The sequence below is a fragment of the Vicugna pacos genome, chromosome 21, assembly GCF_048564905.1.
Source record: "Vicugna pacos chromosome 21, VicPac4, whole genome shotgun sequence".
NCBI lineage: Eukaryota > Metazoa > Chordata > Mammalia > Artiodactyla > Camelidae > Vicugna > Vicugna pacos.
This window is the reverse complement of record NC_133007.1, coordinates 8,968,490-8,990,669: the sequence shown is the minus strand read 5'-3', so window position 1 is coordinate 8,990,669 and position 22,180 is coordinate 8,968,490. Positions and strand designations below refer to the sequence as shown.

The 22,180-nt window shown below is 42.4% G+C and overlaps 1 protein-coding gene and 1 pseudogene across 1 annotated transcript in view; one reads left to right on the top strand and one right to left on the bottom strand.

Moving 5' to 3' along the window:
- SEC16B (SEC16 homolog B, endoplasmic reticulum export factor) overlaps nt 1–19,220 on the bottom strand; it is a 52,703-nt gene extending 33,483 nt beyond the window's left edge. The window contains exons 1-2 of the mRNA XM_072946059.1: nt 19,171–19,220; nt 1,116–1,469 (exon numbers count right to left, since the gene is read on the bottom strand). Of these exons, the coding sequence (XP_072802160.1) occupies nt 1,116–1,411 (296 nt within the window). The 5' untranslated portion in view covers nt 1,412–1,469; nt 19,171–19,220. The remainder of the gene's footprint in view (nt 1–1,115; nt 1,470–19,170) is intronic.
- LOC107033112 (large ribosomal subunit protein uL11-like) lies at nt 8,488–9,098 on the top strand (annotated as a pseudogene).
- Nucleotides 19,221–22,180: the final 2,960 nt, after the last annotated feature.

Here is a 22,180-nt window from a genome sequence, read left to right as displayed (position 1 = left end):
CAAGTTCAAATTTATACTGTATTGCACAGGGAGCTATATTCATTATCTTGTAGTAACCTAGAATGAAAAAGAATATGAAAATGAATCTATGTATGTATATGAATGACTGAAACATTATGTTATACACCAGAAACTGACACAACATTGTAAAATGACTGTACTTCAATAAAAAAGAATGCAAATTTTAAAAATGTTTAAAAAGTCAAGTTGGGCCATCTTAAATCTGATTGCTTTTATTGCCTCTGTTCTTAACATAACCTCCTTCCAGAATTCAACAACACAAAAAGGGACAAAACAAAAAGGGTCATGTTGTTAGTATTTTTATCAATTAGTAATTCTTTAGTATTCCCTAGGGGCAGAATTCTTTACCATAGTTGTCATAACTTCGACCCTAACTCTGGAGGCAGGAACGATCACCCCTGTCTATCAAAGTAGAAGACAGACAGCTTGAACAGTTCATAAAATATTAAGTCCAGGAGCAGGAACTCTACATTCTCCTAGAATGACCTCACTGAGACCTCTTCATTCTGAATTTGGAGTCTAGAAGCTTCTATCTGCTTTCTCTGAGGTTTTTTGTTTGGTTTGGTTGGTTTGTTTGTTTTTTAAGTTTCTATTCTTTCATTTAATACATATTTTTTCTGTGTGCTGAATACACTATAGGTACTGTTCTGGGCACTAGGGCTCTTCTGGGTGCTGGTGGTGTCAGTGCTAACCCTGGGTCAGAGTCACTCAAAGATGCTAAGGAACCTTTTACAGGGACTCATGAGAAAAACTTTTCCGTAGTCTACAAATAATCCTTTTGTGATCCCACAGTAAGAGGGTCTCATCCGCTATCTTGAATTTCATCATTCTTTCTACCCACTCCCCTGCCCTCAACACCCAATCACACTGTGATGCATCTTTAAGAAGCTCCCCTAGTGGATAAAGAGGAGAAAAATACTATACTTTTGGTCACCAAAATCCGATTTGGGAGAAGAAAGGGTTTAGCTAAGTCAGTGTAGTAGGATGGAAATGGAAAAAAGGAAAAAAAGAGGAGAAATAAAAGGAGAGGGAAAAGAACAATCTGCTCACAGGCATTTAGAGAGTCGGGTCAGTTCCGAGCTCTGAGCGCATACCTTGGGTACAACTGACTGGGATAACCACCTTCATAATAGGTAACCCCGGACACAGGCTGACGCCACTCCCCAGGCCTGGGCACGTAGCGCGGCTGCTGGTGGTCTGCTCTGGGGTCCTGCTGTGGCTGGGGGCTCCTGCCCACATCTTGTCTTTGATGGAACTTCCCTCCATTGTGCCAAGAGTGAGAAGCAGGCTGATAATATCCATCTCTCCAAAGCCCTTGGTCTGGATCCTTTGATGGTGCTGGGGGCCTCCCCCATGGCTGAGGCGGCCGCTGGGGAACCCAAGGTTCCATCCCTGACCCTCTGAATTTCTTCCGTATTTTGAGTCAGTTGTGTAATTATTTTATCCTCCTGCAGACAAAACAAAAAGACAAAAATAAATGAATCATCATTTTTAGGTCCATATCCAAATTTGATGGTTGACTAGGTTTTATGAAAGGAGCACCTATGGTCCTCATAACCTTCTATCTGAAACAAACCACATGGGCACCGATGTAGAGATATCTGAAAAAATCCCAAGCAGATACTTCAAATAAATAACAGGCTAGATAATTACATGGATGCTGCTGTAAAAATTAAAAAGTATATTTGGAGCAACAATAGATGTGGGAGGCATGGGAGAGAGAGAACAGTAACAGATGAAAACACTATCAGAATATTCCAATTAGATAAAAGTTTGCTCATTGGTTCCACCACACGTGTTTATTCAGCACGTACTATGGTGGCCCTTTGCTGTCATAGAAACAGAGTGGGTCTTAGACAGAGCTAGACCACAGTTCAAATCCTAACTCTGCTGTTTAGCTGTCAGCTAATTAAATGTTTCAAGTCTTCATTTCCTTGCCCACAGAATGAGGACAGTAATAATTAGGTGCAGGTCACTGTCAAAGTTAGAGCTAACTTACAGAAAGTGCCCAACACACCATCTGGCATATAGTAATTGTTCAACAAATAGTAATTAGTGTTATCAGAGAAAGCTTAGGGTAGTGTGAGGGGCTGAAGGCATTTTCTAAACAAAAAGAAGCTTAAAGTGACCTCAAGTCGGGGGAGGGTATAGCTCAGCGGTAGAATGCATGCTTAACATGCATCAGGTCCTGGGTTCAATCCCCAGTACCTCCATTAAAATAAATAAATAAACCCAATTACCTCCAGCACCCCCTCACAAAAAAAAGATTTAAAATAATAATAATAATAATAGTAATAGTAATAATAATAATAATAATTGAATAAGTAATACTAATTACCTCCTCCAAAAAACAATTTTTTTAAAGGTGACCTCAAGAGACATCTCTTCTGAAATTTTAAATTAAAGTCTTAGAAGAACTAGGCCCTATAATCCAGCCATGCCCACCCCTTCCCCAGGGGAACCGATGAGACACAAGTTTGGGGTTGCTTCCATGGCAAACTAGAGAGCCGTGTCTCAGTCATCTTCCTGGCCAGAGATCTTAAAACCTGGAAGTCTTCCCCAGCATTAAACTGATTTTCCCCACTTATTCTTCAAAAATGGGAAACAGCTCCAGAGAACAAGTTACCTTCCAAGTTTCTCTGCCCATATGGCAGAGCAGCACCTGCATCCAGCTGCCTCCAAAGAAAAAGCACGTGTCAGACCTCACTCCTGTTCTCGGCTCTCTTGTGTTAGGAGAATGCAGAGCTCAGCCAGACCCCGTGTCTCTCCTCCCCTGGAAACCATTTTAGGTTGAAAGATTCTGATCCATTCCAGTTAACTTGCTCCCACTCCTGGAACTCCCAGCCCAACATAAAAATGCATATCAGAACAAAAGGTCAAAGGTGTGTGTTGAAATCAAGACGTCACTCTGCTCGAAGGCCGTGGAGCCAGGGTCCACAGCAATGAGCTGAGAGCAGTAAGCAGAACATACCTGAAGAGCAAGGTGCAGAAGTGCCTTCCACCTCAGAAGCAGTCACGGCTCAGGACGACCTGCACCTTCCTTCCTGCCTCAGCCTCCTTCCTGGAAAAAGCCAGGCACAACGAGACCCTTTTCCAGCAACTCCCAGCAAAGACCAAGTGCCCCAGACACAGTGAAAGGGTAACTGGATCTTTCCTGAAGGCCTGTGGAACTTGATACCAATGGGACACAAGGAAGCTCAGCAAGAAGAAAGCCTCTTCCACCGTGTCCCCAGATACTGTCCCTGGACAGCCCTTCTCCCACTGCAAAGACACAATGTCCAGTCTCTGCACCAACATCAACTCCAGTTGATTTTTGTGGCCAAGATATAACTCCAGTAGGTTAGACCTCAGGTTACAATTAAGGAACCCAGATGAAAAGCACTTAAGATTCTCCAAATGAAGGCACTGCATCTACAGTGACAAGCCACACTTACACGCTCACATACATGACCTTCCCTGGCCCCGGGAAGAGCACTCTTGCCTTTCCTAATCTGACGCCGCCGCAAGCACAGCGAAGAGAAAGATAGAAGCTCGCGCTCCCACAAACCTGCTCCGGCGCCTGGCTCCCCGCCTCCCCTCAGCGCCCCTCCAGGGCTGTCTGCTCCCCTTTGGGAGACTGTCAAAGTCCAGGTGCCACATCTACCGAGACCCACCTGGCCCTCAGACCCACAGCCTGTCAGCTACCTTTGCAACTGCCCGGCCCCCAGGGAGCTGATTCACGAGGGCAAAGTACGGCCTCACTCCCTCCGTCGGACAGACCTGGCTTGGTGTGTTTGCTCAGAACCCTGTCCCAGGCTCCTGCTTCTGTTTGCTTGGTCGTGGGCTGAGCCAGTTTCACTCCCATGTGAAAGCATCCAAAACCCCACAGCAAACAAGGAACAGAGACCCGAGGGAGAGGAAATCCAGCAAGCCCCGAGGCAGTCTGGCCTGCTGAGAAGAGCACCCCGTTGTGTGCTGTATGCCTCACGGCTGGGCCACAGGCTGGCCCTATTGCTTAACCCGTCCGAGTCTCAGCTTCTTCGCTGAAAGGAGAATAACAATACTTAGCTTATGAGGGTCACTATGAGGACTGCAGGAGGACCTCGGACATATCACTGGTTTGTCCAAACAACCACCATAGAGCAAATATTGCAATCGAGTGAGTCACATGAATTTGTTGGTTACTCAGTGCATGTAAAAGTTACATTTAAAACAACCCAATTAAAAAATGGGCAGAAGAACTGAACAGACATTTTTCCAAAGAGGAGATACAGATGGCCAAGAGGCACATGAAAAGATGCTCAACATCACTAATCACCAGGGAAATGCAAATCACAACCACAATGAGATACCACCTCACACCTGCCAGAATAGCGATCATCAAAAAGAACACAAATAACAAATGTTGGTGAGGACACGGAGAAGAGGGAACCCTTGTACACTGTTGATGGGAATGTAAATTGGCGCAGCGGCTGCGGAAAACAGTGTAGAGCTTTCTCACAAAAACTAAAAATAGAACTACCATAAGACCCAGCAATTCCAGTCCTGGGTATATAGCCAAAAAGAACAAAAACAAAACCCAAAACACTAATTCAAAAAGATACCTGCATCCCGATGTTCATAGTAGCACTATTTACAATTGCCAAGACAGACACCACCTAAGTGTCCATCAACAGATAAGTGGATGAAGAAGGTGTGGTGTGTATACACACACACACACACACACACACACACAATGGAATACTGAGCCATAAAAAAGAGCAAATTTTGTCATTTGCAGCCACATGGATGGACTTGGAGGGCATTACACTAAGTGAAGTAAGTCAGAAAGGAAAGACAAATACTGTATGATATCACTTACATGTATGATATCATATGAAATCTAAACATATGTGAAATTTTAAAAAACCATAAATATAACATAATAGAAGAATATAACATAAAAGAAGCAGACCCACAGATATAGAGAACAAACTAGTGGTTACCAGTGGGGAGAGGGAAGAGGGGAGGGGAATTTGAGGAGGTGGGGGAGAAAAGGTTGTTATGAGATTGTATGAAATCATGTGTGTGAAACTTCTGAAAATTGTAAAGCACTATAGAATTTAGAGTCCTTCATTGATAAATAAATAAAAATTTTTAAGAAGTTACATTAACACTATACTGTAGTCTAAGTGTGCAATAGCTGTACGTCTTAAAAAAGTATATATCTTAATTTAAAAATATTTTATTGCTAAAAAATGCCAAAATAATTATAATAGTAACATACAAGATCACTGATCACAGATCACCATAACACAGAGTTTGAAATATTGCCAGAATTACCAAAATGTGACATAGAGACACGGAGTTTACAAGTGCTGTTGGAAGAACGGTGCCGATAGACTTGCTGGACGCAGGGTTGCCAGAAACCTTCAGTTTGCAAAAAACACAATAAAGTGAAGCGATATAAAACAAAGCATGCCTTTAAATGTTGGAGAAGTGGCACATGGCTTATAGTTATGTATGCTCTATAACTATTATCTTTTCCTTTCACAAGAGATGAGTTAATTCCCCTGGTTGAGGCAGGAGAGTACTCTCTGGTGGGTAGTCAGAGCCCGGTTTGTCTGGTTTGGGTTTTTCTCATTCGTGTTTCTCTCCATTGGGTTCTGGTTGTGTATCAGTTGAGTTAATTGGATGGAAGGCAAATTTAAGTGCCCAATATTGAACTGAAGGCACTGAAAAGTTTCTTCTACTACAACAAGAATATAATCTCTCTTGTTTGAAAAATACATTTCTTCAGGTAAACGCAGAGAAGCACGTGTCTGCTTTTGAATTAACATTTTAAAATTCAGCAAATCAGCAACTACAGTTAATAATATTGTATTGTATAATTGAAATTTACTGAGCAAATAGAACTTAAGTGCTCTCACACAAAAAGGATAAATATATGATGTGATGGTTGTGTTAATTAATTTGATTGTGGTAATCCTTTACAACGTAAACATATATCAATCATCATGTTGTTCACTTTAAATATATTACAATTTTATTTGTCAGTTATACCTCAATAAAGCTTAAAAATAAAAATTAAAAAATGAATGGAAAATTAATTAATTAATTAATTAATTAATTAAAATTCAGCAAATCATCACGCTGTACACCTTAAACTTACATAATGTTATACGTCAATTATATCTCAATAAAGCTGGCTGGAAATATAAATAACACTCAGAATTTGCTCTAAAAAATCCTAAATGGTTTATTCTTTCTTTCAGCAAATACTTACCGAGTCCTTATTATGTGTCAGGATATTACACGTAGATATGAAGGACACAGCCCTTCTCTTCAGAAAGCTTTGAGCAAATTAACCTCTCATGCTGTTCCCAGTCCAGGGAAGACTGCCACAGTTGTTCTCATGGTCAGATAGGTAAGGTACCTAGGCTATAAGATTTTGTCTCAGCCCTTAACTGACTCCTAGAACCTGACAACTGGGTGTAGAATCCTCTGACTGTGGGTCACGGTTTCTTACCCAACTGGTGGGCCATGAGTCTGGCTCACTAATGGCTGCACTGCCATGCTTAGTCCTCCTGGGAAGAGGTACTGGAGAGGGACACAGACATGGACAGCAGGGATCAGATATGGTTGATTATGACTCAGATTCAAATATCAAATTATATGTTCCAATAGCTCATAATAACTTGCATGAAAATCTGACATAACTCTTTCGGCTTATAGCATGATGCTAGTCGTGCCCTATGACACCAGCTATGTTAGTGAAATGTTAACTTTGGAAGGGACCTTGCAGGTTATTTTAGCAACTTCACTGATGATAAAAACTAAGATTCAGAGAGATGAAGTAGTTTACCCAATACCACAAAGCTACCTAGAAGCTCATCAGGATTATACTGATGTGCCGGACCTGCCTGCCATAGGGCTTACAGGAACTGATTATTAAATATTCAGGAATTATGGGAGCCAGTAGTCAAGCCATCGGTAATTTGCAATCCACTATGGTGGGAGTATTTCCACCACAGAAACTGGCAAATGCTGCAAGGTCAGATTGTTGTTACATGACCAGTTTACCAGCATTGTGATTACAACCCCAAACTCCTAGCCCCCATTCCAGTGTTCTTTCAACCACAGAATTGTCTTTCTGTTGCTAGGCTTCATTGCACATCTCTGGTTTAAATATCTAGCCCAGTTATTCCAAATGCTCCTTTTGTGACATCCCAAAGCATCTCTAATTATCTCAAGAGTTATTATGAAACTCTTCAAACACTCACCAACCAAAATTAATTTTAATTAGCTTTAATTATTTTATATGGACACATGGCATACAACAGTTATATGGGTCATGGAATGAAATAGATTGTGTGGGATCTCCCTATTCCAAAAGGTTTGGGATTTATCAGTCCCTGCCTTCCCCAGCCCCACGAATCTACAGTTACTAAGTTTTTCAACCTGGCAGCTTAAGTCCTCCTGCTTTTTAACAAAATGCACTCAGTTGGACAACGCATTAGCGCCCATCCCCAACAGGAGGGGGACTGAAATTAGTCTTGGCGTCCAAGTCCTGGTTGCAGGGCCGTGGTGGGTCCCATAGGCTCTCACTTACTGGAATGGCTACAGTCTTCACATTATCCGTTCCCCAGCATCCTGTCCTCTTGCCTGAGTCCTACTCTGCATTCCAACTGTCCACTAGAATCAGAGCCCTGGCTAACAGTTGTGAACTTCCTCCCCCAGTCTCTGCCCTCCTTTCCAAATGTCAGACCACTAAGAGGATCTTGCTTCAACCACGAGTAGCTACCCTAGTGTGACGTCTAACAAAAGCATCATCACTGCTTATAATTCTGCTAATCTCTACCCACCAGATTAGCTCTGATAGATGTGAACACCCACTTAGATCCAGGCCAGGTTTGCCGGGAACCCATGAGCATAATGATTCAATGACTGGTTACTCTTGCAAGGGAAAGCCCAGCAGCTGAGACATCCCCCAGGCTTGACCCCATTCCTTGACTTAAAGTAAAAGTTTAGAAAACACACTGAGAGGCCCTCTGTCAACAGGTGAGCAGTAATTATTTGTCTAGGTGATGAGACTGTTGATGATTTTATTTTCCTTTTCTTACTCATCCATATTTTCTAACTTTTCTGCAATAAACATATTTTGAAAGACAAAATCAAATAACATTTTTTTCAATATAGCTTTTAATCAATACTATATCCCACTGTGATGTCATATCCGTAACTAATCACGAACCCAAGTTGCTAAAATGGAGCAGGGACGATAGCTGGGACTCCAATGAGGCACTTGGGGTTGCAGTACTGGCTGAGGGTGGACAACAAAAGAGAGTTATATGCTGATTCATATGGAGATATTGGAGAGACAGAAAAGGAATACAATTACTAAAGGAACTAATCTCAAAAGAAGCAGGTCACATGGGATCCAGAGGATAGAAGCCAAAGTCAAGCCTAGCTAAAAGGAAGGGATAAAGGGGGTGAAGATGAGCATCAATGAAGGCAAGTTTGTACAAAAAGGGACATAGCTTTTGGCTTTTGGCTCAGAGGAGGCCAAGGTGCAACTTTCTTCAGTCGTCCCGAATTTGGATTCATCACAGAGACACCAGCCACCTCCACCATGACAGCCCAGCAAGATCAAAGTCTTATACCTGGGGTGCATCCCTGGGGAAGTCAGTGTCACCTCTGTCCTGGCCCCCAAGATCGGCCCCCTGGGTCTGTCTCCAAAAAAGGTTGGTGATGACATCACCAAGGCTACTGGTGATTGGAAGGGTCTGAGGATTACAGTGAAACTGACCACTCAGAAGAGACAGGCCCAGACTGAGGTGGAACCTCTTGCCTCTGTCCTGATCATCAAAGCCCTCAAAGAACCACAAAGAGACAGAAAAAAGCAGAAAAACATGAAGCACAGTGGACACTTCACTTTTGATGAGATTGTCAACATTGCCGGACAAATGTGGTGCCCAACCTTAGCTAGAGAACTCTCTGGAACCATTAAAGAGATCCTGGGGACTGGCCTGTCTGTGGGCTGCAATGTTGATGGCCACCACCCTCACGGCATCAAAGGCGACATCAACAGTGGTGTGGTGGAAAGCCCAGTGAATTAACTGCAAAGAAAATTATTTAATCAAGGGTTAATTGACAACCAAATAAAAAGGGGGGGTGCTGGGTACTGAGACTTCTCTGGGGAGTAAACTGCTAGGGATCACGGTGAGCATTTGATAGGAGACCGAAGAAGCATTATGAAGGCTTGGATTGGTCAGTGTGGAAAACGGGGGTGGACTTTAACTGGGAACATGTCCTCAGAGGAACAGGTAGGCAGGAAGTGCAGCTGTTACTGGACCCTTTCACGGATTTCAAGGTTCGTGGGAACAATGAGCATCTGTGCTTTGGTCCTTGCTGTACCCGCAATGCCTAGCACAGTGCATGATGTATGACAAGAGCTCAATAAAGTTTTATTTGTAAGTGAATGGACCTCTTAAATTTACAGCAGCAACAGCCTATCTGCAGACTGTACCCAGTAGTTTTCACAGCCTGAGTACAGAATTAAACTTTGACAGGGAGTTTCTAGAGAAAGTAAAAGGAAATGTTGAGCCAATGAGTTAAGGGGACTGAGCAGAGAGCGGATAAAGGGATGCCATGTTAGACATAAATAAGACAAACACACACAAATTATCTGCATGCCTTGTTAAACTGAGGTGCCTAGAAATACTTAAGGGGCCCTCTCCAATTGGACAGTGACAGAAAAACATTCAATCACAATTCAAAATAAAAAAACCTTAGTCACAGTGAGAATGACTGAATATTGTCCGCACCTGCATTTCCAAAAACATCTGATGCACTGAGGCGCTTTTTAGTCAGCCAGCATCTTGTAGCTCCGGCTCCAGGAAGGAGTCAGGGGGAAGGGTGAGTACAGAGCAGCCTCTTAACTCCAGCAAAGCCAGTGCCTGGAGCCAGCCTTGGAGATACGGAGCTGGCAGCCCCGGCCAGAGACTGGCCATCAAGGCTGGGACCCCTTCCCTCAGGTGAGCCAGATGGCAGGCAAGAGGCAGAGCAGCATGTGCCTGTCAGCAGTTCCAGTTATCAGGAAGGATGCGTGCCAGGAAAACATGGTCCAAGGGCCAGAGACAATTAGCCTGGCACAGGCACCAGGAGCTACCCATGCCAATGCGGGGACGGTTGCTCTGACCACATTCCTGGAAGTGAAGGTTTGGACACTGTGTTGGTTTTCTACGGGACCAAGGAATCCTGCGTGTGAGCCCTGACAGAAGGGCTCCTCTAAATGCCACCCACGTGGCTGCCTGCAGACCTGCCCTACCTTCACCTGCTTTTGCTGCCAGAGCTAGAAAGTGAGTGTACCATTTGAGAAGAAGAACGACACCATTCTTCCTCATCAGCCCTGGGCTGGCAGCGGTGGCCCCACTTTCTCCTCCCTTCCCCCTCCCATTTTACTCCTGCTCCCTGAACCCGGATGACTGGGGTGGCAGGTGGATGCTGCTGTGACTGTTAGCCCCACATCCAGCTCCTTTAGGCAAAGGTGACTCACACACCTGCTAAATGAAAGAAAAAGCCATCACATGCTGGGAGTGTCCTCCAAGCCCCAAAGCCAAGGGGACGCAGGCAGAAGAAGGCTGCCTGCATGTGATCCCAGCTGCACCATCTGCAGGCTGTGTGGGCTCGGGCAGGTTATTCCACGTCTCCTTTTCCTCATCTATAAGACAAGGATCATAACAGAACCTTCCCCAGACAGTTATTGTAAGAGTAAAATTAGATTAAACAAGCCTGCAAAGTACCTGACATCCAGTAAACACTCAATAAATGTGAACTGCTACAGTTTCCCTGAAGATGCTGTAAAGGGCCCAGGAAGCATTCTGCGTGAGTCATCGGCAAGGGATTAACTGAGGACCCACTACTGCTGTGAAACCCACAACTGCTCCTTGACCCTGAATGCAGGGTCCCCACTCAATCATGAGGTCAGAGGGAACTGAGAAGTTAAGCCACACAACTCCATAGGGAAAAAGGATGCGTTAAGGTACGAACATCAGAATTAGAAACTTCACGAAATGCAGCCTTGTGCTTCTCACACTGGAGCACTTGTAGGCCCAGGAACCATGCAGGATGCCACAGAATTAACACCAGTTTTGTCTTGTAAGCAATTTAAAATGCTATTTTATAAACCGATGTGTTTCAACTAAAAAAACAAAAACTGAAGTATTATTTTAATATTAAACAAACAAATCTTACGTTATTGAATATTATGAAATAAAATTCAAATTTGTATTCATTTTTACAACAAAGCATGAGAAACTTCAAAAAACACTTCATACTTGCAATGGGACACATACACCCAGACACACACACACACTTTCACATACACATACCCTGCACCCACTGCCATTTGGTGGAAACGTTTGAGAGACACATTCTGAACAAAAGCAGACATTCAGACACATAACTGATGAGCTGGAAAGAATTCCTGGAAGGAATCCATCCCTGCAGGTGAAGCAGTGTCTAAGCCAGGAGACGCAGGCCGAGGCATACAGCTCTCTGACTTACAGACCCCTGGCGCTTCACTGGAAGCGCTGGACAAAAATTCCCTATCACATCAGACTCCACAGGGTACCCAGGAGGCCAGCGACTCGCTGTTTACCTGGGGCAGGACGCATTTGTTCTGCAGCTACGGTCAGTCCTCAGACTCCCTACAGAAACACATGCCAATACTTTAGAGTCAAGATATTCTTCTGATGGTAACACACATGCCTGACTCAGACTCATTTAAACTCCCAGAACACAGGAAAGCATGAAGCCACTCAGCCTCCTCCTCTCCGGGTTACACGTCCCAATCCTGTTTATGTTTCCTCATACAGTTTCCTTCCCTCAATCGTTCTGGACACTAGCAAAGGCCCAGGGGAAAGGAAATAGGAAGTGAAACTTGGATTTAGTTTTAACTCTGCAATTTCCCAATCACTGTCTTTGGAAAAGCATCACTGAATCTCCAGGAGCCCCACCTTTAAAATGAAGTCTAAAAAGTACCTCACCAGGCTGTGATATGGCTGAAATGAATGATATATGGCAAAACACCAAAGTGCCTGTTACATAGACGTTTTGAATAAATCTCTACCTCCTCCTCTTCCAGGATCCTTGCCTGCTGTTAAAGGCATGAGAGCTGAACTGTGCACAAGGCTCATGAGTATGGTACAGGGTAGTGGTGGAGAGCTCAGGCTTTGCCGTTCAAATTGGGTTTGTGTCCCAGAGCCTCCCCTGGCTAGCTGTGAGACTTCGATCCAGATTCATACCCTCTCAGGCTAAGTGTCCCCACTTGTTAAGGGATTATATAATAATGGATATCTTCACAAAGTTGTGGGATAAATGAGACAATGTACCGCTCGTGGCATGTAGGAGGTGCTCAGTTAACATTTGATGAATAGATGAATGCACCACCGAGAAGAAATATTTGGCACAGCGCCTGCAGGGTAAGGGTTCACCAAGTGGTGGTTGTAAACGCTGTTGTGTAAAAGATCGTAGCAGGAGAGCTCCCTCCCAGGCTGCTCAGGGTATACGTTCTCATGTTCTTTCATCATAGCAGTTCATATTTAACTTTCATCTTAGCTGTTCTTCATTATTGGCTTAGAATCTGATCTGAGTTTTTTATTTTTAATTTTTCTCCTGCCCTCTCTCTCATCATCATCATAATCCATTGTATTCATAGCTTGTCGTCCACAGGGATGGGCCTTCTTGGCTCTTTATTTTCATTACCCAGTGGTAACAGCAGAGTTTGTCCATTTGGGGGGCAATCAAAGGGAGGCCAGAAAGGCGAGAGATTTCACCAAACTCACGCAATGTCAGTATTAGTCATCAAGTGGAGGAAAACCAACTCTAGCACGTCTAGTTAAAGCTTTGTTCAAAAAAGCAGACTGGTTAGTAATAGCCATGTGACATATTCAGCATAAAAATTCAATTATTTAAAAATCTATGCCATATTACTCAGCCATAAAGAGAATGAAATAATGCCATTTGCAGCAACGGGGATGGACTGAGAGATTATCATTCCAAGTGAAGTAAATCAGACAGAAAGAAGATCATATGATATCACTTACATGTGGAGTCTAAAGAAAAGGGTACAAATTGAACTTATTTATAAAACAGAAACAGATCCACAAAAAAGAAAAAAAATAGAAAGAAACAGACTTGCAGACAAAGAAAACAAATTTATGGTTACCAAATGGGAAAGTGGCAGGCGGGAGATATATTAGGAGTTTGGGTTTAGCAGAAACTAACTACTATATATAAAACAGATAAACAACAAGGTCCTACTGTAGAGCACAGGGAACTATATTCAATATCTTATAATACAATATAATGGAAAAGAATCTGAAAAAGAATGTATATATGTAATGCTGAATCACTTCGCTATATACCTGAAACTAACAAGATACTATAAATCAACTATAGTTCAGTAAAATAATAATAATCCATTTCATAATTTTCAAAGCTATCATTCAGTGTAAATTCAACTTGACATACATATATGAATATATATTCATAAGAACAAAGCTCAAAGATGAATTTCTGTATTTCCTCCTTGTCCCATTTGTCAGTCAGTTAAGGTGCATACCACTTCGCTGGCTCCACCACGTACAGAAATAGCCCATGTGTGTGCACAGTGTGAGTGCATACACATAATTCAGTGGCACTCACATCCTTGTTCTCTCGGCCTGGAATAACTGACTGCAGATAGAGCAGAGATCCCCAGGAGTGCTGTTCTAATGCTGAATTTAGCACATCAGGGCAATTTCCACTGGAGCCACTCAAGATGCCAAAAAACAAAGCTCATACTTCAGTTTCTGGAGGACACTGAAGGACACCACAAGCTGATGGAGAAGTTTCTTTTCTAAGCACAAATGTTGGCAGTTATCACAAGGGAGCTGGCCAGAGGTCATTCTTTTCAGGGAGCCTCTCCGAATGAATGTTACAGATTCTCTGCATGCTGAGCCAACACTTACTGCCTTTCCCGACTTTGCAGCTGTGACATGGTTTCTGAACAAGCTTCCTAAGAATATTTCCTTTTTTCACTAAGGATGCCATATTTTCTATGCTCCACGACATCGTGGCACTATGACCCCATGCCCTAAGGCTGGTCCAAATGTCATTCATTGGAGGAATGTCACTAAGTGAATCTGACTAGGGTATATAGCCTCACCTCTAGGAGAATTTTTAAAAATTATTTCCTTCGCTGAATAAATAATATTTTAGATAAATATAAATTCATTATCCCTTATAATAAGAATATTTTCTCCTGTATGTGCTAGCTCTGCATAGTTTCTCTAAGAAAGCTGCTAAGCCCCAAGGACTATGTGGAAGGAACCCCAAAGAGTCCCAGTTCCTATTTAATAACTTAGAAATGGGTGAGAAACTGAGTACTTCATTCATCATGTATTTACTGAGTGCCTACCATGTGCCAAGCATCACCCTAGGGGGTAAGTGACCAGCATGAGCTTGTTCCTTATCTTCTTGGAATTTACTGCAGACAAGGAAACAGGCAATTCTAATGATCAGGGCTAGGAGGGGATGGCGGGGAGAAACAGATGAAACACACAGCAGAGATGCCAACCCTAGTCAGACAAGGCTCCCCAGCAAAGAAGGACGTCTCCACTGAAGGATGTGAGAATGTCAGCCTGGAAGGAGGGGAGGCAGAGCAAGAGAGAAGGTGTTCCCAGCAAGAGGATGGATGTGACAAGGGCTTGGAGGCGAAGGAGGACCTGTGTGTTCCACGCAGCACCATAGGTTTTATGTTCAGTGTGGCTGGAGCCTAGAATGCAGAAAGGAGTTGCTGTAGACTGAGTGTGTGTGTTCCCCAAGCTTCATATGTTGAAACCTAACACCCAATGTGATGGTATGTGGAGATGGAGCCTTTGGGGTGCCTGGGTCATGAGGGCTGAGTCCTCATGAATGGGATTAGCGCCTTTATCAAAGAGAGAGGTCCCACACCCCTTGTGAGGACACAGTGAGAAGACGGCTGTCTAGGAACCAGGAAGTGGGGCCTCACCAGACACCAAATCTGCTGGCACCTTGACCTTCAACTTGCCAGCCTCCAAAACTGTGAGAAAAAATTTCTGTTGTCTATGAGGCAGCCAGGCTATGGTAGCACGTCATGGCAGCCTGAATGGATAAAGTTAGAAGTCATGCGGCTGAGACTGAAAGGCCTGCCCCAGCCACCTCGGCCAGCAAGGGGCAGAGCTGTCCCCCGTACCTAGGCTGTTAGCATAAAATTCGGCAAACATGTGCTCTTTCTGCCTGTCAGGCAGCCTGTCCTCCAGCTCCTGGTCATAAATCATCAGTGTTCCTCTGATGCACTTCCCTGCCCCCTCTCAGTTTTTAGAGCATGTATGGAACGGACTTCATCCCTTGTTCTAAAAATGGACACAAAATTCACACCTAGATGGTAAGGGCCTTGCACTCCCCTGGCCACAGAGATGAATCTGGCAGTTAGCACGTCTCCAAGGACACGCCCAAGGAGTATGCTCCCAGAACTTACGCTTCAACTACTGGGAAAGAAATGTGCTTCCCATTGGGTTGACTGAGATAATAAAACATCAGCCTGGAGCCACAGGCAGCCATCTGTCCACCATCCATTCATTTGAGAATAGTTTATTGAATAACTAGTCCAAGCCTCATGCTGTGGTAGGCATTAGGGATACAGAAATGAAAGACATAATTCTGTTCTTTAGGTTTTCACCATCAACTGGCAAGGCAAGTAAAGTGAATTAATCACTTCAGTAAAATGTGATAAATGTTACATAGATTATTAAATAATCAGGGAAGGTCAGCCAACTCAAGCAAGTCTTCCTAGGGGAAAAAAACGCTCACTAAACCTTATTGGATAATTAGGACTCAACCAGGTGAACTGAGGCATAGGGGTGGTTCCATACTAGGAATCAGTAATAAGTTCAAAGTCATGGAGGGGAGGTCCAGCTGGGCAAGCTCTGGTGACCCACCACGTCAGTCAGACAGGAGGGTAATACCCACTCAGGGGCATGAGAGAAAGGAGGCCAGATGGCCAAACTGGGACTGAATCGTGAAAACCTTGGGTTTTTGCTGAAGACTTTGAGGGGCTTCTGAAAGATCCAATGCAGAAGTGACACCATCAAGTTGGCCTTTTGAAAACCCGGACAGGTCCCCATGTAGAAAACGGCTTGGGTTGGGGGAGTGCCAGACAGCAGGCAGGGTGAGCCTTAAGAGGCAGTCACCATCATCCTCCCTTTTAAAGTCAATGCAAACCAAATGAAAGGACCGATGGAGGGGAAAGTGAGCAGGGGCCGGGTGTCAAATTTGAGGGAGAACAAGGAAGCAGAATAAATGAGATTTGGAGGTTCCCTGTATTTACGCAGCTCTGGCCTGGTGAAGATTGATGGCGATCTCCCTGATCAAGACTGAAGTGGCTTGAAGTGCATTTTACTGGAAGCAGCAGGTTTTCTGAGGAAGGGTAAGTTCAGGCTGGGTAAGTTGAGTTACTGCAGGACAATGTACTGGAGGGGTTCTCAGGCAGTGAATATGCATCAGGAGCTCCTGAGAAAAGTCTGCAGGGACTCACACGGGTGGTGGGCGGTATTCTTTTGTTTGTATGTTGCTTCTTCCCTGAAGATTTGGATGTGCTTTGATTTACGTGTTATCAGCACACAAGTCATAATTTAAATCACGAATGTGAATGAGATTGTCAAGAAAAAGCACAGACTTCAAAATTTTTAAAATAATAATCAAGCTAGAAGGCAGAGAAGGAGAAATTCATGAAGACTAAGAAGGCAGAGTCGAAACAAAATCACGGAAGCCGAGGGAGAAGAGTGTCAAGACAGAGGAGGTGGTACAAGAACAAAAACAGTACGAAATCAAGTGACTATAAGAACCTGAATGCATCCACTGGATTTCATAGGGTGGAATGGTCAAAAGAGGGATAGGACAGTAAGGAGGGACCATGAGTGGTTGTTCACTGGCTGGTTGGTATAAAATGGGAGACACTGGCATGTGTTTTCACCTATGGTGGAAAGCTGGCGTAGAAGAGAGACTAAAGGGATAGAGGAATAAGGGAAATGAGGGACGGATGTGGTCCCTCAGGAGGCCAAGGTGGATGGAGCTCAGAGCCCAGGACAAGGGATTCCTCAGGGGTCGGAAAGTACATGTCTGCCATTGAGAAGGGAGGGAGGCAGCAAGGGATGTATGAATGTCCATGTGGATAATTTTACGAGCTAGGCTAGGCAAGGCTGATGGGAAAAGTATACATACTAATTATGCTGAAGAAATTGATTTTATCCTTCATTCTATTAAAGCATGTTAATGAGATGCCCATGATTTCCAGAGCTAAAAATGACTGAGCTGACAGTGCTGAGTTTCAGGGAGCTGAGCTGCATCACAGTCACCAGGGGTGGGAGTAGTCTATTATTCATTTTCTTCTTCTTCTTCTTCTTCTTTTTTTTTTTTTTTTGTATTTTCTATTCTATTTGAAACCAGAGCCTGGCTTAAGTTTGACTCATTTTAATTTCGTCCAAGCTGTAGCTTGTGGGTCACACCTATTTCGAGCCATTTCATTTTCCTTGGTGTGTTAGGCTCTTGGATCTTTATTCCTCAGAAATCAGTAGCAATTGGAGAAGTACTTGTTCCAATCAATAACCATTTGAAAATAGAAACTCAGATATTTAAGATGAGTCTGTGTGGAATTGCTAACTTTAAGATACATTTCTGGGAAACAATCTTTGCTCCTACCAATATCATATTAGATGCGGGCCCATCCAGAAGGATCCTTCACGTTTCTGTTACAGAAAATCACAATTTGATAAAGCCTGCTTGGTGACATGTGAGACCCATCTCATAAATAAAACACCCGTTCACAAATTGGACATGGAGCAAATTCGATGCTGTGTGAAAAGCTGCTCCGCAAGGGAAAAACTCACACTAGATGAGGAATCAATTACTGACGACATTATCTTTCCCACCCATCCATTTTATAGCACCTAAACTGAAGCCCAGAGTGCCATATGGTGAATGGGATCTATGCCAGGACTCGAATCCAGGTCTTCTGACTCCCCGCCCACTGTTCATTCCTCCTCTCATAACATCTGTTTTTCCTGCTGGCAGGGCCACAGATCTCTTCCGTCTCATTCACTTAGGTGTCCCCAGCATAGAGGTGACAATCAAAAACACCTGTTAGTGATACACGCTGCTGTATATAAGATAGATAAATGACAAGAACCTGCTGTACAGCTCAGGGAACTATATTCAATACCTTGTAACAACCTATAATGAAAAAGAATCTGAAAAAGAATATATAGATACATGTGTAACTGAGTCACTTTACTGTACACCTGAAACTAACACAACATTGTAAATCAACTCTACTTCAATTTAAAAAGAAATATCTGTTACTAAGTTAACCACATTCAGGGTGGACAACTGTTGGTCCTTTTTGAGGTTTCGTGAAGAGCTGAGCATCAGAGTAAAAGGTCTCAACAGAAAGAAACAAACAAAAAAAAACCCCAAAAAACACCAATCCATAGACACATGGTTTAGAAACTCTGAAAATGCCAGAAACTCCAGGCATGATTTCCAAGATGGAAGCTTTGGGAACAGCAGCTCAAGCTAAAGATCCACACCAGGGTTTCATTTGTCATTGGGTTGGCAGGCACCACACCCCTAGTTATCTTTATCGCTCGAGAATAGAAGTTTCCACTGTTGCCTCTAAGTCAACTCTAACCAGCTTGAATCCACCTTAAAATATTTAACAGGCTCTCTCCTCTCCCACAAACACTGTAACTGCTAAGCCTCCTTTCATCTTCCCATAATCAAACCTGCCTAAAAAAATTATGTTGAAATCACATGTCCTTTTGCATATTAGCAATGCCTTCCATCCCACAGGGGACAGCCTCTGCCAGAGTATGCAAGTACTTCGAGGAGTTAGGGTTTGAAAGCAGCATTAGCCACAGCTGAAGTTTTTCAAACAAGACCCTGTGAGGTTCTTCATTTTGCTGTAAACCATGTGCTGGTTTGATAACTTTCTGCTCTGGTTGAGACCAGTTGCTTCTCAAATGAATCTGCTAGAAGTGTCTTCAGTGAGAATTGTATACCCTCTTAGCATTCTTCGATTTGAGTTCAGTTTGAGTTAATTGGTTAATAGTGAAAATAAATACTTACATCTTTTGCCCCTAAATCAGGAGTTGCTGCTGCTGCTTCTGCTCCATCCCATGATGACAGCCTGCTGTTACTCACAACTGGCAGACACTGTAAACTGTACTGCCACGTCAGCTGCTCAGAACCTTTCTGCTTCAGCAACAGTTTCCCAGCGGAATGATTTTGTGTGCAGATCCTGAAGCTGGAAACATGATCCGACCACCATAATGAGAAGGTCAGAGTAAAAGAGGCCAGTACCTCTTTTATTACAGAATTACAGAAAGAAAGCACATCCTCCTTTATGTGTCTAAATGAGAATTCCAAAAGGAAGCTAAATATGTTGACCTTCTAAATAATCAGGACAGCAAATTAATAACTGACAAAAAAAATCAGGATTAGAAAGTGAAAAAGCAAACTTTAGAGACTCAGTGTTACAGATTTTAGTTCATTTAAAAATTATGAGCTTGAGCTGAAAAAAAATTATGAACTTGTAACGGCAAAACACTGAAAAAGTGAATGCTCATGAATAGGAAGATTTTTTAACAGATTATGAGACATTTATCTCATGGCATATTCAGGTATCTAATGACAAATAGTAAATTAGAGCTTGAAGGGGGTTCTATGGCACATTTATGAGCAAAAAAAAGGTGTAATATTATTCTGTTTGGGGTTTCTATGACATATTATTGAGTGAAAAAGTATAGTATTATCCCATATGCTATTATATATGCATATATATATATGATTGTTTGTGGTTATATATGACTATGTATCTATATAGATAAAAGTATACAAAAGATATATACCTGGTAATTAATAAAACTTCCTTTGTTTGAGGGGGAGGATGCGCAAGGGCAGTGGACAGGGATGTAAGTAACGTTTTGTTTTGGTGGGGGGAGATAATTAGGTTTATTTTATTTTTTGGTGGAGGTGCTGGGGATTGAACCCAGGCCCTTGTGCATGCTAGGCACACACTCTACCACTGAGCTGTACTCTCCCCTGTATGTAACACTTTTAAAGGCTTCAAGATAATCAGCATATATTACATACCATTAGTATAAAATTACCTGTATACGAATGGCATGTGTGTTTAAAGAGAGGAATGTATGAGTTTACAAGGGTGTTTATTGGATGTCTTAGTGGTGGGCTTTCAAATGATTTTTATTTTAGTTTCTATTATTTTATGTGTGTTTCAATCTTTTTTTAAGAAAAAAATTATGTATATCATCAAAAGAAATAATAAAGCTGTTTCTATTATGTAAAAATTACTGACAAGTGGTAACTTGCCTGACTCTTACGCTTTTGAGGCCCTCTGCTGAATCTTAAATAGATTCGGGTTTTTTCCTCTGCGTTCCAAATACACTCAAGAATTCTAAAGATGTTCCTGTGCTTATCTGAAACAGACAGGCCATGCCAAAGAGAACTGTAAAACGCTCTTCTAGCCCAGGCCTCACACAGCCCTCCTGTCCTTTGAGATTGATGTGTCAGAGGTGGGTCACATCTTCACGCCCTGCCGCGATGTGTGTGGTGCAGAGGGCGGGTCCCGCGGCACATGAGCACACTGAGATGTCGCTGACGGGGCTGTGATCCATCCTGCCTCAGATCACGTCTCTAGGGGGACTCAGAAGTCATTTGGGAAAATACCAATTGAGGGAAAGGGCGTTAGAATCGACCAACCAATCCCTGCTTTCAGCAACAGAGCCAGAAACTGGGAATGTATTGATTTGATCGTGTTGATCAACGGCCACCACGTTTTACTTAATTAAAACACGGGAAAGTTCACCATGTGCAACATTTTCTGAATTAAAAGGAAGTAAGGTGTATGAATGTACTTGCATGTTACATTATCCTATTTACATGGACAATCACACAGAGATTTTCTTCAATTGGTAATCATAGAAAATTCAAGATGTCCTATCACCAGAAGGGCTGTGTATCAAGTAGATGTGTGTACAAATCAAAAGGCTTCTATTGTAGGTATTTATTCATTACTCTGGAATGGGTGAAGCTCTCAACTTTAAACTTAAATGAGAAAAAGACGATTTAGATAAAATTCTAAATTATAGAATGGTTTTAAAAATAACTTCTAAAAATAAGTGTTGTTCTTTTACTTTCAACTACAAAAATAATCCAAAGTAGAGGCCTCAATTTTTTATCCTAAAAGGATCTTGAATTCAACCCAACATTTTAGATAGAAATGGAGTTTCAGAGAGGTTAAATAATTTGCCCAAGTTCACACAGCAAAACATGGGGCTCTGGCTCTCAGAGATCATCTCACAACATTGTGCTGGAAATATTAAAAATAGATCCTGCCTAACCTGACTTATCATAACTAGAGAAGACATAATTATCATATTCTTGCTTTATATGCAAAAAGCACCTCTTTGGATTTATGCAAAAAATATTTAAATATGACCTGCATTTGCCACCTTATCTTATGATTAGTTTACTCCCTGTTATCTTGTTAATAATCACTCAACTAGGTGAAATGAAGGATACAAATAGAAATCCTTAAAAAGCAGAATGTAACTAAATGCCTAATGTGTGATGTCAACAGGAAAAGCTATGAGAGTTCACGAGAGGGAGACAAACCTAAGGTAATTTCAAGAGTAGTGAAAAAATAAATCACTACAAAAAGGGATAGGAAATACAGTGAAAAAGAATATGAAAATGAATATATGTATGTTTATGTATGACTGAAACATTAGGCTGTACACCAGAAACTGACACAACATTTTAAACTGACTGTACTTCAATTTAAAAAATGGGAAAGAATATTCAAAATATGAGGGTTCTTATTTGAGAACACTTCTACTAGTCAGGCTATTGTTGACAATACTGGGCCTTGGTTTACATGGGACTTGTGACCCTGATCTGAAGATCATCTACTGTCCTCATCTTCCACATGCTTCCCATACTTAAAAAGACACACATTTGGAAAATGTGCAAAAATCTGCATTTTCATAAACCTGCATCTTCCTTGGCTCCAGACATCTTGGGTAAATTGGGGAAATTACAGACCTGTCCATATCTT